The 13,611-nt window shown below is 32.7% G+C and overlaps 1 protein-coding gene across 2 annotated transcripts in view; it reads right to left on the bottom strand.

Moving 5' to 3' along the window:
• HLCS (holocarboxylase synthetase) overlaps nucleotides 1-13,611 on the bottom strand; it is a 65,506-nt gene that overhangs the window by 9,011 nt on the left and 42,884 nt on the right. For both annotated transcript variants that reach the window (XM_026664224.2, XM_087966760.1), the window contains exon 7: nucleotides 1,669-1,736. In XM_026664224.2, the coding sequence (XP_026520009.1) occupies nucleotides 1,669-1,736 (68 nt within the window). The remainder of the gene's footprint in view (nucleotides 1-1,668; nucleotides 1,737-13,611) is intronic.

Raw genomic sequence — 13,611 nt, forward strand, 5'->3', positions numbered from 1 at the left:
CAAAAGAAAAATTGGAAGGGGGAGGGAGATAAATTTAATAATTGGAATGAGAAATGGAGGGGAATAAGAATGGGAAAAAGAGAATTAAGAGAAAGGACCCAGAAAATAAAGAGAAACAGGAAGCAAACAAGGATGAAAAGGAATTACATTGCTAGGAGAGTGAGAGATAATGGGTAAAAAAAAGGATAGGGAAGGAGATTCCACAAGGTAATATGTTGTGATATATAAGAATATGTACTGAAAATAGATAAGAATGTAACTGATATGGTTTTTTCTTTAGCCCTCTTTTTTCTTTTTCTTTTTGTTATTTATTAAAGGATTATCGCTACATTAGATATGGAACTTAATGAAATAAATATAGAAATGGGAATTTATAATAAGAATATCATATATTGATGATTAGCGATGTATAAAAAAGAGGACGATGATGAAATGAGAATCATTATGGAAAGATTAATATCAGTTGCTTCAATTAATTGATTAGATTAATATCCTTGTAATGTATAGATGACATAAAGTGATTGAGAAAATGTAATGTGGAATCTGGCAATAATGTATGCATGTGTGATATATAGTAAATAGGGAGATTGGTATTAAGGTAGAATGAAGGTGGCTAACTCGAATTATTAACCAAAGGGGACAATTTTGAATTAATAGAATAAGGATTGATAAAATTGCAAATGTGACAGGAAAGGATAATATGGGAAATGAACATAGAAATGAGATAAGAATTTTAGATAACATTGTAAAATAAGATATGAGAATATCCTAAGAAAAATGAAACAAACTTTAACATGAACTGGAATTGGATAAGTTTAATACTTAATATGAATAAGGATGTGATATGAAATTGAATAAATGAAATGAATAGGTAGCGGTATGGTCATGTTTGTATTGAGATGTGAAACCTGGAACCACACTGCTTGCCAAATGAGAATTTTTTATTTAAAAAATAAAAACTGGAGAGGAATTGAATAATGAAATTACTAGGTATGTTTAAATGATATCGTGGTTGGCATTAGGAGAGAGTATTGAAATCTCTGTATGTCCCAGAAAAAGTTTGTTGATATCATGAACATATTAATTGAAAACAGAGGATTGTATATATCATCCTAAGAATTCCATTTACAATATAGGATTCCAAGTCATGGCTTGAAAACATCTATTTAATGAAAATAAATATTAGCAACTGTTGTTCTGGTATTTTAGGGGTTAGCTAGATAAAAGTCAAATGTTTGATATATTACCACTTCTATATGTAGTTAGTGCTTTTTTATCATGGTAGTTTTGCATACAAGGCTGATTATGATAAAATACAACTTAATTAAAGGTTGTTTGAAACTGTAACTACAAGCCTAAAGATTTTCTTTATTTCTCTATTCATGATGGCTTTATTCAACAGATCTGATTATTTTAAAGATAATATCCTGTGAATAGAAATTCAATTCTTACTGGCACTGTGGGCATAGCTTAATTACTCAGTATTATAGTGATAATGATTGCTTTGTTATTATTACAAAAAATAAGGATAGATTTCCATATAGTTAGAATAGGTTACCCAATCTGTATGGGCATTATTAATATGAGTATGTTAATATTACATAATACCTTTATGAATAGTATTGCATAATACTTTTCTTCCCTTACACTGTAATTGTATCAACTTACCCTTTCCCTGAATTTGTTGAACTGCAATTGCTATAAGACCCATTTCCTGTGGCAATTTGTACATCAATCTGCAAATTACAATGTTAAAAAGTGAATTGTTGGAATGCTGCATGTTTTTTTTTGAAAGAGACTTTTATAGCGCTTGAACTTTAGATCAAAAATATCACATAAAACATTCAAATGAATATGTGACAAAATATCATTAAGATACAGTACATTTAATACATATACCATACTTCCTCCATTTAATTTTGAACCATTCATTTTCACTAATATGCATCACTGCTTTCTATAAGTGACAACTGGCAATTTCAAACATTTGTTTCTACTTAAACAAATCTCATTGCTATACTCTTGAACAGCAGCAATTTCTGATTATTCAGAAAACCAAGAGGCTGGCATAAAAGAAGTGAAAAGAGACACTGTCCCTTGAGAACTAATTGTGGTTTAATTGCAGTAAACAAATCTACACCTTCTCAGAATGCTAGAGAATACTGCCTTATTTTGGACTTCTCTGTATTTAGAAATAGCTCTCCAGCTTCCCTTTGACATATAGGTATAAGCTAATGTGAATTCAGGCCACAAAATGAATCAATGAATTCTAATGTGAATTCAGACCACAAAATGAATCAATACTAATTTAAGTAAATGTGCTTATGAAAATATTCTTTTAAGTAATATTGATAGTCAGTTCCTGGGAACATGGCTAACTGAACACATTCCTGGGGAGAGATCTCCGAAGGATTTTTTCCTGGGGTGTTGCTCTTCTGCCTCCTAACTGAAGGGACTGGCATCTCATCAGCTTTTAGAAGAACTTGTCTGAATGGCCAAACAGTTGGAAACTCCAAATCTTGACCAACAAATGCTCTGTCCTACATATTGGTGAAAAAAAATCAATACACCAAATACAAGCTAGGCGGATATGACCTCATTGATGACCTTCACTCTGTCAAGGACCTTGGAGTTCTTATATCGAATGACCTAATCGCTAGAGCTCACTGCAACAGCATTGTCAAAAAGGCTTTTAAGAGTTGTAAATCTAATCTTGCGAAGCTTCTCCTCTGGTAATACTGATTTGCAAACTAGGGCATACAAAACCTTTGCTAGACCAATACTTGAATATACCGTAGCTCCTCTGTCTGGAATCCGCAATGTGTATCAGACATTAATACAATTGAGCGAATCCAGAAGTATTTTACAAGAAGAGTACTACACTTCTCTGTTCGCAACAGAATACCCTACACCACCAGGCTTGAGATTCTAGGCTTAGACAACCTTGAACTACACCGGCTAAGATTGGACTTAAGTGCATAAAATTATATGTTACAATGTCTTACCAGTTAATGAATATTTATTATATTTATTATATATTCAGCTTTAATCGCAACAACACAAGAGCACACAACAGATATAAACTTAATGTAAACCACTCCAAACTTGATTGCAGGAGGTATGATTTCAGCAACAGAGTGGTCAATGTCTGGAACTCACTACCTGATTCTGTTGTCATATGCTCAAACCACCACTCCTTTACCCTCAAACTAACTTCTATTGACCTCACCCAATTCCTAAGAGGTCTGTAAGGGGCGTGTATAAGCACACAATCGTGCCTACCGTCCCTGTCCTATTGTCCCCAATTATTAGTTCCTATTTCATGTATTTATACTTATGTTAATCTGATTTCTATTATTTTGTAAGCGTTTGACAAAATAAATAAATAAATTAAAACTTCCCCTCAGAACCCTTCAATACAGCCGTAAGCTGGCAAATGGCCTCTGGAGTTGAACTCTAAAGCAATCTGCATGCCAAAAGTTGGGAGGGGAGTGGCTGTAATCTGTTTGGGGTTGAAGAAGTCATCATTTTGAAATTCTCCTTTGAAATGGACATTAAGCTATGCCTTTCTCTTCTTAATCACCTTCAACAATTATTACTCTTTCTTAAGTCAACTTAAAAGTATGCTCTTTCTAGCAACAGCCTGCTATACCTTTTTGAAGACACGCACCATTTTAGGGATCTCTTTTTGTCTCAAAGAACAAGGCAGAAGGCTGCTAAGGCAAGCTAAATAAGGAAGTATGCTGAAAAAAAAGGTGATGGAGAAAGATAAAGATTGAAAACTGTGATTTTAGGTTACGATTGTAGTAACTGGTACTTGATCTTCTTAGCTGTGGATGGCTAAAATCTTCTGATTTTGATTAAAAGGGGAAATATAGTGGAGCAAAGTATTAGAGATATATTTGAAAGGTCTCTAAATAAAATATGCCAATTTCTTGACTAGCTGTTTTCTAATGATAAAAAAATCCTCTCAAATTACTTCTGAGATGCAAACATGTGGAGAATGTTACCAAACTGCTGAGGCAACTTCACAAGAGCTGAAAATGCAGGAGTTTATCGCAGTTTTGGATGAACCAGATATTACTTTCACCACCATGGTTCAAATGTAAACCTCTCAACACAACTGAAAGAAGAGTGTCGAGAAAAAAGACAAATTTGGGACTTTTTCTTTAAAGACATCAACAAGGTTGAGGATCTCATGATAAAAAGAAAGGCCTATAAGACTTCGATAAAACTTCCTGAGAAGAAAAATATTTTACTCCATGAAGATTAGTTGGAAGGAGTCAGGATGCATTTTTCTTGGCTTGATATGTGCAACTGAAAGAAAGGTTTAACCCAAAATTTGAAAATGTATTTTTTTTTACACACATATATATATAATGCTTAAGTAACTCTTAAAATAGGGGAAAGCTATTGAAAATGTATTTGAGAGTACCTGTACAAAAAAAAGTTAAAGAAAATGATGTACCAGTTTAAAGAAAAACTCTGTATGTTAAAAAGGAAGTTTATGAAAAAAAATCTATAAGGGTAGTTTGAAGGGAGGGATCTAAATGCAATACTGAACTTTAAAGGCTTGTACGTTAACAAGTCAAAAAAAAAAGATGAATTAGAAAGTATTAATTAAAAAAAGGTATTTTAAAAAAAGTTTAGTATTTTGATTTTTTTCTCCTTTTTTTCAGTAAGGTCGAAGAATTTGAAAGAATACAATAAATTTTGTAAATAAAAATAGTGAAAGATTATAAAGATTATTAGGTGCAAATAGAAATACACATATTTCCACAGCAAGGAAGATAAAGCAAGAATGATTAAATTTAATATTTTATTTAAAGAAAAAAAAAGTTATTTGGATATCACTTCTGGAATTTGTGCTTCTGAAGAAAAAAATGAAACATTGACCTTGGTTTTGTAGATTAGAAAGATTTGGTGTTATAGGAATGGCTAGTTATATATTAATGTATAAAAGCAAGTTGAGGTTAGTGTGTGTTTATTTTGTACTGTGCTAAGAAGAGTTGGAAGTCAATGCCTCCTTTTCTTTCTTTTTGTCTTTCCCTTTGCATTTCACATCCCCTTTTCCCGCTCCCTTTTCCTTCCTTAATTTCCTATTTTCTTTTCTTCTTTGTATTTTATATAATAAAATAAAAATGATAAAGAGGAGGGCGGAGCTGGCATCGTGATGATACGGCATGCGATCTTGGAGGTCTGAGATCGCTGCCGATATCTTTGCTCCTGGATGGTCCAAACGGATCTAAACCGTCCCAAAGAGACGGTGAATGTAAAGAGCGCATCCTGTCGATCCCAGGGACACTGCAAAGTCCCTGGTAGATCCAGGAGAAGCTCTTTTTGCCAGCGGCAAAGAGGCAGCCATTAAAGCTGCTGAAGTTGGGACAGCTCTGAAACGAAAGAGAACGGAAAGAGCGAGTGTGCCGGTTTGGTGAGAATTTTTTCTTTACTTTAAGATTTGAATGGACACCCTAAGGAAAATAAAGAATCTGTAAAAGTTTTGAAAGAAGTGATTAAGTGGCGATTTTAAACAGGAAGTCAAAGTAATATTTTTTTTATTTTTTTCTCATTGCTGGATTTTTTACACATGATTTTATATTTTGAAACTGGACTGGTTTTTTTTTTTCTTCTTCCACCTATTCTTTCTCTACTTTTTGACTTTATGATATTTTAGGCTAGAGACTCCCTTCTAGTCATCTTTTTTAATATCTTTTTCCCTTTTTAATTAATTTTTATTATATCTTGTTTGGAAAAGGAGGGGGAAAGTGAAAGCAGAAGAAACTTTGTAACACTGCCAACTAGAAGTTTGGAAATATTCTATCTCTTTTTTTTCTTCACCAGACTAAGCTGAGAAAGAACTGAGATTTCTTTTCAAGGACATTGCCTGTTTGATAAGATAGAGGGAAGAGCATGGGAAAGTATTATTGCAGGTGCTCTTCTGGGTTTCTATCAATAGGTGAAGTCTGGTGTTGAAGTTTATAGAAAAAAGAGGTGATAAGACTCTGGAGAAGAGAATTATAAATTTTAACAAAAGCCTTGGATAACCAAACAAGGTGCAGTGTGCTCTTTTTACTTTTTTTAAGCTGGGCTATTTCTTACTTTAACAAACCCCCTCCTTACTAGCTTACATTTTTAAATAGCTATGTGGATCTTTGGCCTTTTGGAACTTGTTTTTGTCTTTCTTTTTGTTTTTGAAGTCTAATTTTTACGTTTGCATTTTATTTTAAAGGAAAAGCTTTAGTATTAATGATTTCCTTCCTTTTTTTTTTAAGGGAGTAGTCTCTTTTCTACGAAATGGAAGCACAAAACAATTTGTAAACCAACCGACACACTGTATGTATATATATGGAAGGTGGCTTGATGTTTTTATGTTTTGTTTGTCTATGTTTGTCTTAAAAACCAATAAAAATTTAAAAATAAAATGATAAAGAGAAAAAAAGTAATATTGATAGTATCTGGATAATACTAAGCCTTCATAATACACTTTAATCTTTAAATTGGAGAGAAAAAAAAATTTATTTAATAAAAAAAACTGTTGCTGGACATACCAGGGAGACTTAAATTATGAAAAGTTGAAAACCCCATTTTCACACAAAAATACATATAATTTAATGCAAGAGATGCACAGTATAAACTATTTTTTTCTTCTGTTCAATTGTGTCTTATAATATAATAATCATTTGCCACTACCTCCTTCCTAAGCTGAAAGAAAGTAACTGACCTAAGGTCACTCAGCTGACTTTGTTCCTAAGGCAGGTGTCAGGTTCCTGTCAGAACACTGCCATTCTGAAGGGGGGTGGGGAGGCTTTGTGGGTTGAATGCTTTGTATGCTTTTGCTGCTGTGGAATTAGGAGGGGGAATGGGCCATCTAGAGAGACTCTCTCTCTCAGCAGGTTCCAGCCTGTTATCAAGGTGAAGACCTATTATCACTATTCTGTCTCAGAGTTCTCAAAACTCCTTTGCCACTGATGGACATGGGGTTTTGGGGTGGGGGTTGAAGGGAAAAAATTGCCTAACGCTTCGTGCACGAATTTCAGACTTCGCCTGACTTCTCTGCAATCATTTTCTCTCAGTTTTGAAATGCCAATTGTTTCAAGAATTATGCTTTTCTGGGATGATAGCTGAGGCAGGTCCTTACAGCAGGACTAGAACTTACTCTCTCCTGGTTTTAGCCCGATGTTTTTACTATATTAACTGGCTCTTAACAATAAACTAGAATGGTACACAAAATAATTTCTGAGTTTTAGAAAATTTAGAAAAAGATTGATGTTGTATAGATAACAAGTCTAAGGAGTGATGTTTTATGATACCAGGCTAGATAAAAGACATATAAAGCATATAGCACACCATCAAAGTTATGTTGAATGTATCTTCAGCATGGCTCTGTTTTTCACATGATTATAAAAGGATTGAATTATTCTGAAAGCAATTAGTTACTACAAATAACTCAGCTATAAAAGTAGTATTACAATGTTTTCTTACGTCGGTGCAATATTAATTGGAATATTTTTTTAATCATTTGCCAAATGTTCTAATGTTAAACAGAGTTTGATCACTCGTTCTCTTGGCTACCCTGAACTGCTTATTGAGACCATCTACCATCAACTATTATTTTTGGGGATATAGTTGGTTGCATTAGGAATTGAAAGAAAGATTCTTATATAATTTTATATTTATTTACATTTGACATTGTCTCATAAATGCTGTATATATTTAAATTGAACATATTTCAATGCCACCTTTGTGTTACAATAAAGGAAATCTAATTTAAATACGGACATATTGCGATAGACATAAGTTTAGCAGAAGCAACTCTCTACTCTCTGGTTCTGTATTAAAAAGCTAATTACATGCCACAAGTCTAAGGAAGAAAACTGAGAAAAAGAAAAATAGTTATAATAACATCAGAGCACTTTAGAATTAGATAATTAAAGAAAGATTAAAGAAACAGCATGCATAATGTGGCTGGAGCCCTGTCCTACTAAAGCCCAAGAAGAAATTCTATAAGAAGGGATATATTTTAGAGAAGCTGCTAATACATAGACTGAAGCATTAGAGAGAGATTTATTTATGCTACCTGAGATAATTCTAGGGGCATTGCCACATGGCTCCAAATTCCTTGTGCATTTTGCATTTTTCAAAATTACAGGTTTTTAAAAATGAAATGAGCAACTGTAAACAATCAACTGTTCTAGGCTTAAAATGGTATTGTCTCTGTAAAGGTATCAAAACAATAATTTTGTCTAAAATAACTTAGGTCAAATAGAATGGAAGTTTGTGTTCCTTACAGGAATCATATACATATAGTATATAAAACTATATAAACTAGTATATAAACTTTGACTGAATGTATTTATTAATTAAAAGTCTGATTTTCATTTCCTAGTTATGATATTCTGAGTTAAATTATGTATATGTATATTACATAACAGTTATATTACACTATTTCTGGACTCTATAACAATAGAAAAATGAGGAAGTTTATAAGTTTATGTATTACAAGTTAAGTAAAGCCTCAAACAATTTATTTTATTTTACCTGTTTACTTTTTAAAGAAAATATTTATTTATTCATGTATTTAAACAATACATAAAAAATAAATAAATGAAATATTTAATTGTATGTACTCCATTGGAAATTTCTAGTAACTGGAATTATAGAAATTGTCACAGTTGGATATTTTTTTGAATATTTAGTACTTCAACAATTTCCAATTGCAATTTTATCTTAAAATACTGTTAAGAATTATGATTTTCTACTAGTCAAAAAAAAGAGATAAAACTAGGCAAAACCTTTAATAACTTGTACTACTTCAAATCCCTTTAGTACTTTCCATAAAAATACTTGTATCATAGATGTTAGGGATAACATTGTTTTACCCTAACTGTTTTGGGTAAAGATAATAAAATGATGAATCATGGTTTGTCAGATAAAGTGTATGTGACTTTAAGCTAAAGGAATGTAATTAAGGGTGCAGCTGTAAAAGTACTATATAAGCAGCAAGGCACTCTCTGGCTCTTACTGGCTGGCTTATTGAAGACTGCATTCTTGCTGGATCGGGGAGGAGAAGAAGTGTTGGATTACTTTGAAGATATTTCTCAACGGAGAGAAGATAAGTTTTGGACAGATTTATTATATGTGTACTGACACTGGCTATTCCACACGGACTTTGCAATTAGAGTATCCTCGACAAGACTTGACTGAAATTGATATATGACTACTGGACTGTTTACATGACTATGCTATAATTCTTAAATGGAATAAATTATAATTTTGATAGCACAAGCGTATCTGTATTTTTACTGCGTGTTAACGAGAAGGCTTATCTCACACATTTACCTGTCTTTCCTATCTGACTTTGCTGCACGTTCTGTTATAGTTTGTTTTCTTTAACACCCGTTGGGGAATCCAGGCTTAACAATAGATTTAATTTTTAATTATTTTTTATCTTGCCTTTATTATTTTTATAAATAACTCAAGATGGCAAAACATCTGTAGTCCTTCCTCCTCCTATTTTCCCCACAACAGCAACCCTATGAGGTGAGTATGGTTGAAAGACAGTGACTGGCATAGTTTTCTGGTTTCTAGTACAGTACCTTCACCATTAGACCAAAACAAATTAATTAAATGAAATTCCACCAAGTTCACTAATTTTTAGACTTCTATAGATGACTTTTTCTTCCTACTTCAAATTAGAATTAGAACCACAGAAAGTCTGATATGTCAACGATCTGACTTTTCTGTATGAAATTGATGTTGTTGTTTTAATTCCTTGTGTGTCCAATCATACTTGGACAATAAAGAATATAACCCCGAAACTCCTAAAGATGTATCCTGCTTTGTTACGATTCTACAACAATGTAAGGATAAGATTACATTTTAGATCGTTTTAAAGAAACAAAACTGGGTGATAGAAATAACTTTTACCATTACATTTTAAAGATTTCAAAATTATTTTCTTCAAATTGTTGTACATTACAATGCACCTCAGAAGAGGATTTATGCCAAACGTACTGATGCTTTGTTTTGTTCCATGCATTTTTGTGAATTATGTAGTTGTTCATCTCACAGCAGTGAATTTGGAGCCATTTGGGAGCATTTGTGGATATTTAGTAACAGAAATAGGCGTTATTTGTCTTCCAGAGGCTTCCTGTTTCTGATCCTACTGTTAATTACCCTATTCCAGCCTCAAGGCTGGAAAATAAAAACTGGGTATGAAATCATCACCATTCCAATGATTCAACCTGTGATCTGTAAAAGCTGCACACACTCATGCATTGGTATTTAATTCTTAAACACATTTATTAGAAAATAAGCATCACTAGCGATGAACTTATAATACAACATTTCTTAGTAAACATATAAAGTATGTCAGCAAATTGGAAGCACAAAAGTTAGAACACCAATATAAAAAAAGGAGTACAAGAACAGTATGCTTGTATTTCTAGTATATTAGATGGTATGTCTGCTATACTATAACACCATTACTGACGCTATTTTAAAAAAATAGATACAAGTGGATGCAGTTTTCAACAGAGAGGTTTTAGGGGGATTACTTGAAAATAGACTTCCTCATATATATTTTATTACTGCATCCATTTTCCACTGTAGTAAAGGTATGTAAGAGAAGTAACATCAGGAATCAAAGATGAAAAGAAACAACATATCAGAAGTAGCATATTTCCAGGCAGTTCAATAAATTGTTAGTGAACTATATAAGCACTGCTAATCGAAATCCCCTTTTCCTTATAATAAAAATAATCTATTATGTAAAATCATAACTGGAAGTAATGAAAAGAATAAGAGGAAAACTACAAATTATATGTGTTCAGTTCTGTAAGAATGTTGGCAAACAAGCTTTAACAGATACATTAAATTATTCTAGCCTTGTGTAAAACTATTAGGATAATTTGGTTGCCATGATAACCAAGCATATACAAAAGGATTAATATGCCATCTATCCACCTGCACAAGAAAGCATGCCAATATATTATCATTCAAGAAAAGACGTTGCACCCCTTCACAATGCATATAGTTTTGTAAACAGGTTTTACAAACTCTCATACTTATAGCTGCTACTATAGTGCTTTTACAATGCAATATATATAGGGTCTAGCCATTTATAGGGTACTAGCTCTATACCCGTGCTTCGCTATGAAACTATGTGATCGGGCTTAGTTTTTAGGGAGGAAAATAAGGGAAAAAATTGTGCCTCTGCCTACCAGCATCCATCAGTATTCATCTGACTAGCGTCCTGTCAGTGTGTGAGAGAATTGAGGGATGTTTGGAAACTGAAGCAGCATTTGCTGTGTGAGCAAGGAGATAGCAAGGAGCCTAGATGTGGCTTAGTTCAACTGTTCTGTAGTAAAGCTGGTTGCTGCTATGAAACAAAAATTGAAACTCCTCTGCTCTGCTTGTGCTTTGCATTTGGAACAGAATCTTTTTAGGTGGGGAAGGGAAGTAGAACTCCTTAGCATCAGAGTGTGTTAATAATAATATATGAAATACTAATGCTCTGATGGTCATTTCAAAAAATCCTTTCTTAGTGAGCACCTAGAAGTCAAGAGGCACATACATGCCAAATTTCAAATTTATAGGCTTTATGTTTCTGGAGATTTTGTTATAATGCGTGAGTGGTATTTCGCTTTTATATATATAGATTCGGACAAAAATGGTTAAAAATCAAATCAACCCTTCATTTAATGTTGACACTTAGAGTGCAACAATTACGTAGTAAACTGTTAGTTTAAAAGTCTGCTCTCCAAATTATTTATTAATTTAATTAATTAAGCACCTCAATGGGACTTCAGACATACATTCATTTTTGGGTGGCAACCCTTGGCCAATATATGGTAAAACTGCAATGCAAATGCAAAAGTTCCAATATAAACATCAAGTTTTCCAAAACACAAAGATACATTGGGTGTATTCAATCTAGTTTAATTAATGTGCAAAATAACAATCTTGTTTTTCCTATTTTTATATATTCAAAGGAAAATAAACCACAAACAGTATGTATCAAAAATATTGCTACTCTATGGATTTAAAAAGAGCGTAAATGATCTTGGTCCTGTCCTTTTTTTATTTTACCAGAAAAAACCACCACTACTACATACATTAACATTTCCCCCTTAGTTGCTAGTTAAACCTGAAACTCCTTAAAATTAAATTTATTAAATCTCTGTTGAAATGAAGTTTTTACAGTAAAATTTAGTTTTCCTGTATAAATATCTAGAGATAAACAGTAATTTTAGGAAAATGGAAAGAGAATTTCTGCCCTCAAAGTAAACAGTACTAGTCTGCCACAGTTCTAAATTCGTTATGGGAAAAGCTTATTCCTATGAGGTTATCAACTTCTATAACTTCTGCCCCTCCAATCCATGATATGATAATAAAATATATTAATTTGTGAAACATACAAAGAATTACTCAGAAAAAATACTGTTTTAATTCTATAATTTTATGTCTACAAACAGGAGCAAAATAATGCTCAGCAACTAACATACATTTGTTTACTTAAATACTCAAAATTAAAACCACAAATAGCTGAGAATTAGAAAAAATATATAAAAACTATTCTTCTGAAAAATTTGCAGTGGAAATTTGTTTTCCAAAACAGAAGTGCTATTCTTTGCGCATCATCCTCAAAAAAAATGCCGTGTTACTTTAGCAACTTATTCTCAAAGTAAAAGAAACACTTGGGGACTGTTCTAGGGTATTTTCTGTTGGTAGTGTTGAAGGAAAGAACATGACCTTCTCAGCTCTGTGGCAGGTTAAGCAGCCTGATTGAACATTGGCACTAATTAAGAGCTCTTGTTGTTTGGCAGGACCACCAGAGTACCTTCAGCACTTGTTCATGACAGCAATACCTCTTCCAGAAATTAACACTTGATGAGCGCAGACAGGGAGCCCAGCTGGTTCTCCTGAGTCCTTCAACTATATAAATGAAGTGTAATAGGCATACTGGTGGCTACCAAGGGAAGACAGACTATTCGTGACCTCTCTGTAAAAAAACAGAGTATAGTTTTACATTGACTTAATTTTCTTCATTGGGATTAGATAATGCAGCTGGGGACTATAGAGATAGAACCAAAACAAAAGGGGTAGACTGAGTTATTCCATATCATTTTTTTTGCTAATAATATCCTCTATAAATGAATTTCAAACTTATAAAATTAAATAAAATTCTAGTTTTTACTGAAACATTTTATTACAATGTTTTCATGAAGAATCAATTGTGAATATCATATAAATACAGTAGTTTTAAAGCAGTGACATGAGCAATACAAGCAGTAGAATGAAATGGTTGTATAGTGAGATACACTAACAGGAGCAGGTGATAAATCATACTTTTGATGTTTGCCATGTTAGTTCCCTCCAACAGTACTTCATAAACATAAAAAGGCAATAATGAATATGTTCCATTTGATCTTTTTTATGTGAAGTTTAAACCTGCTTTCACTTCTTTTTAAAAGTTTGCCATTTTTTATATATGTGCTACATAATAGTCTCATTACATTTACAGTGACTCCCATCAATAAATAGAAAAGGAACTCGAAAAATATGAAGACAAATTACTCAAGGAAAGGATGTAGAGAAAAGACTTCTTCA

The sequence above is a fragment of the Notechis scutatus genome, chromosome 5, assembly GCF_049901735.1.
Source record: "Notechis scutatus isolate UNSWTSFEM ecotype Mainland chromosome 5, rNotScu1.2, whole genome shotgun sequence".
Lineage (NCBI taxonomy): Eukaryota > Metazoa > Chordata > Lepidosauria > Squamata > Elapidae > Notechis > Notechis scutatus.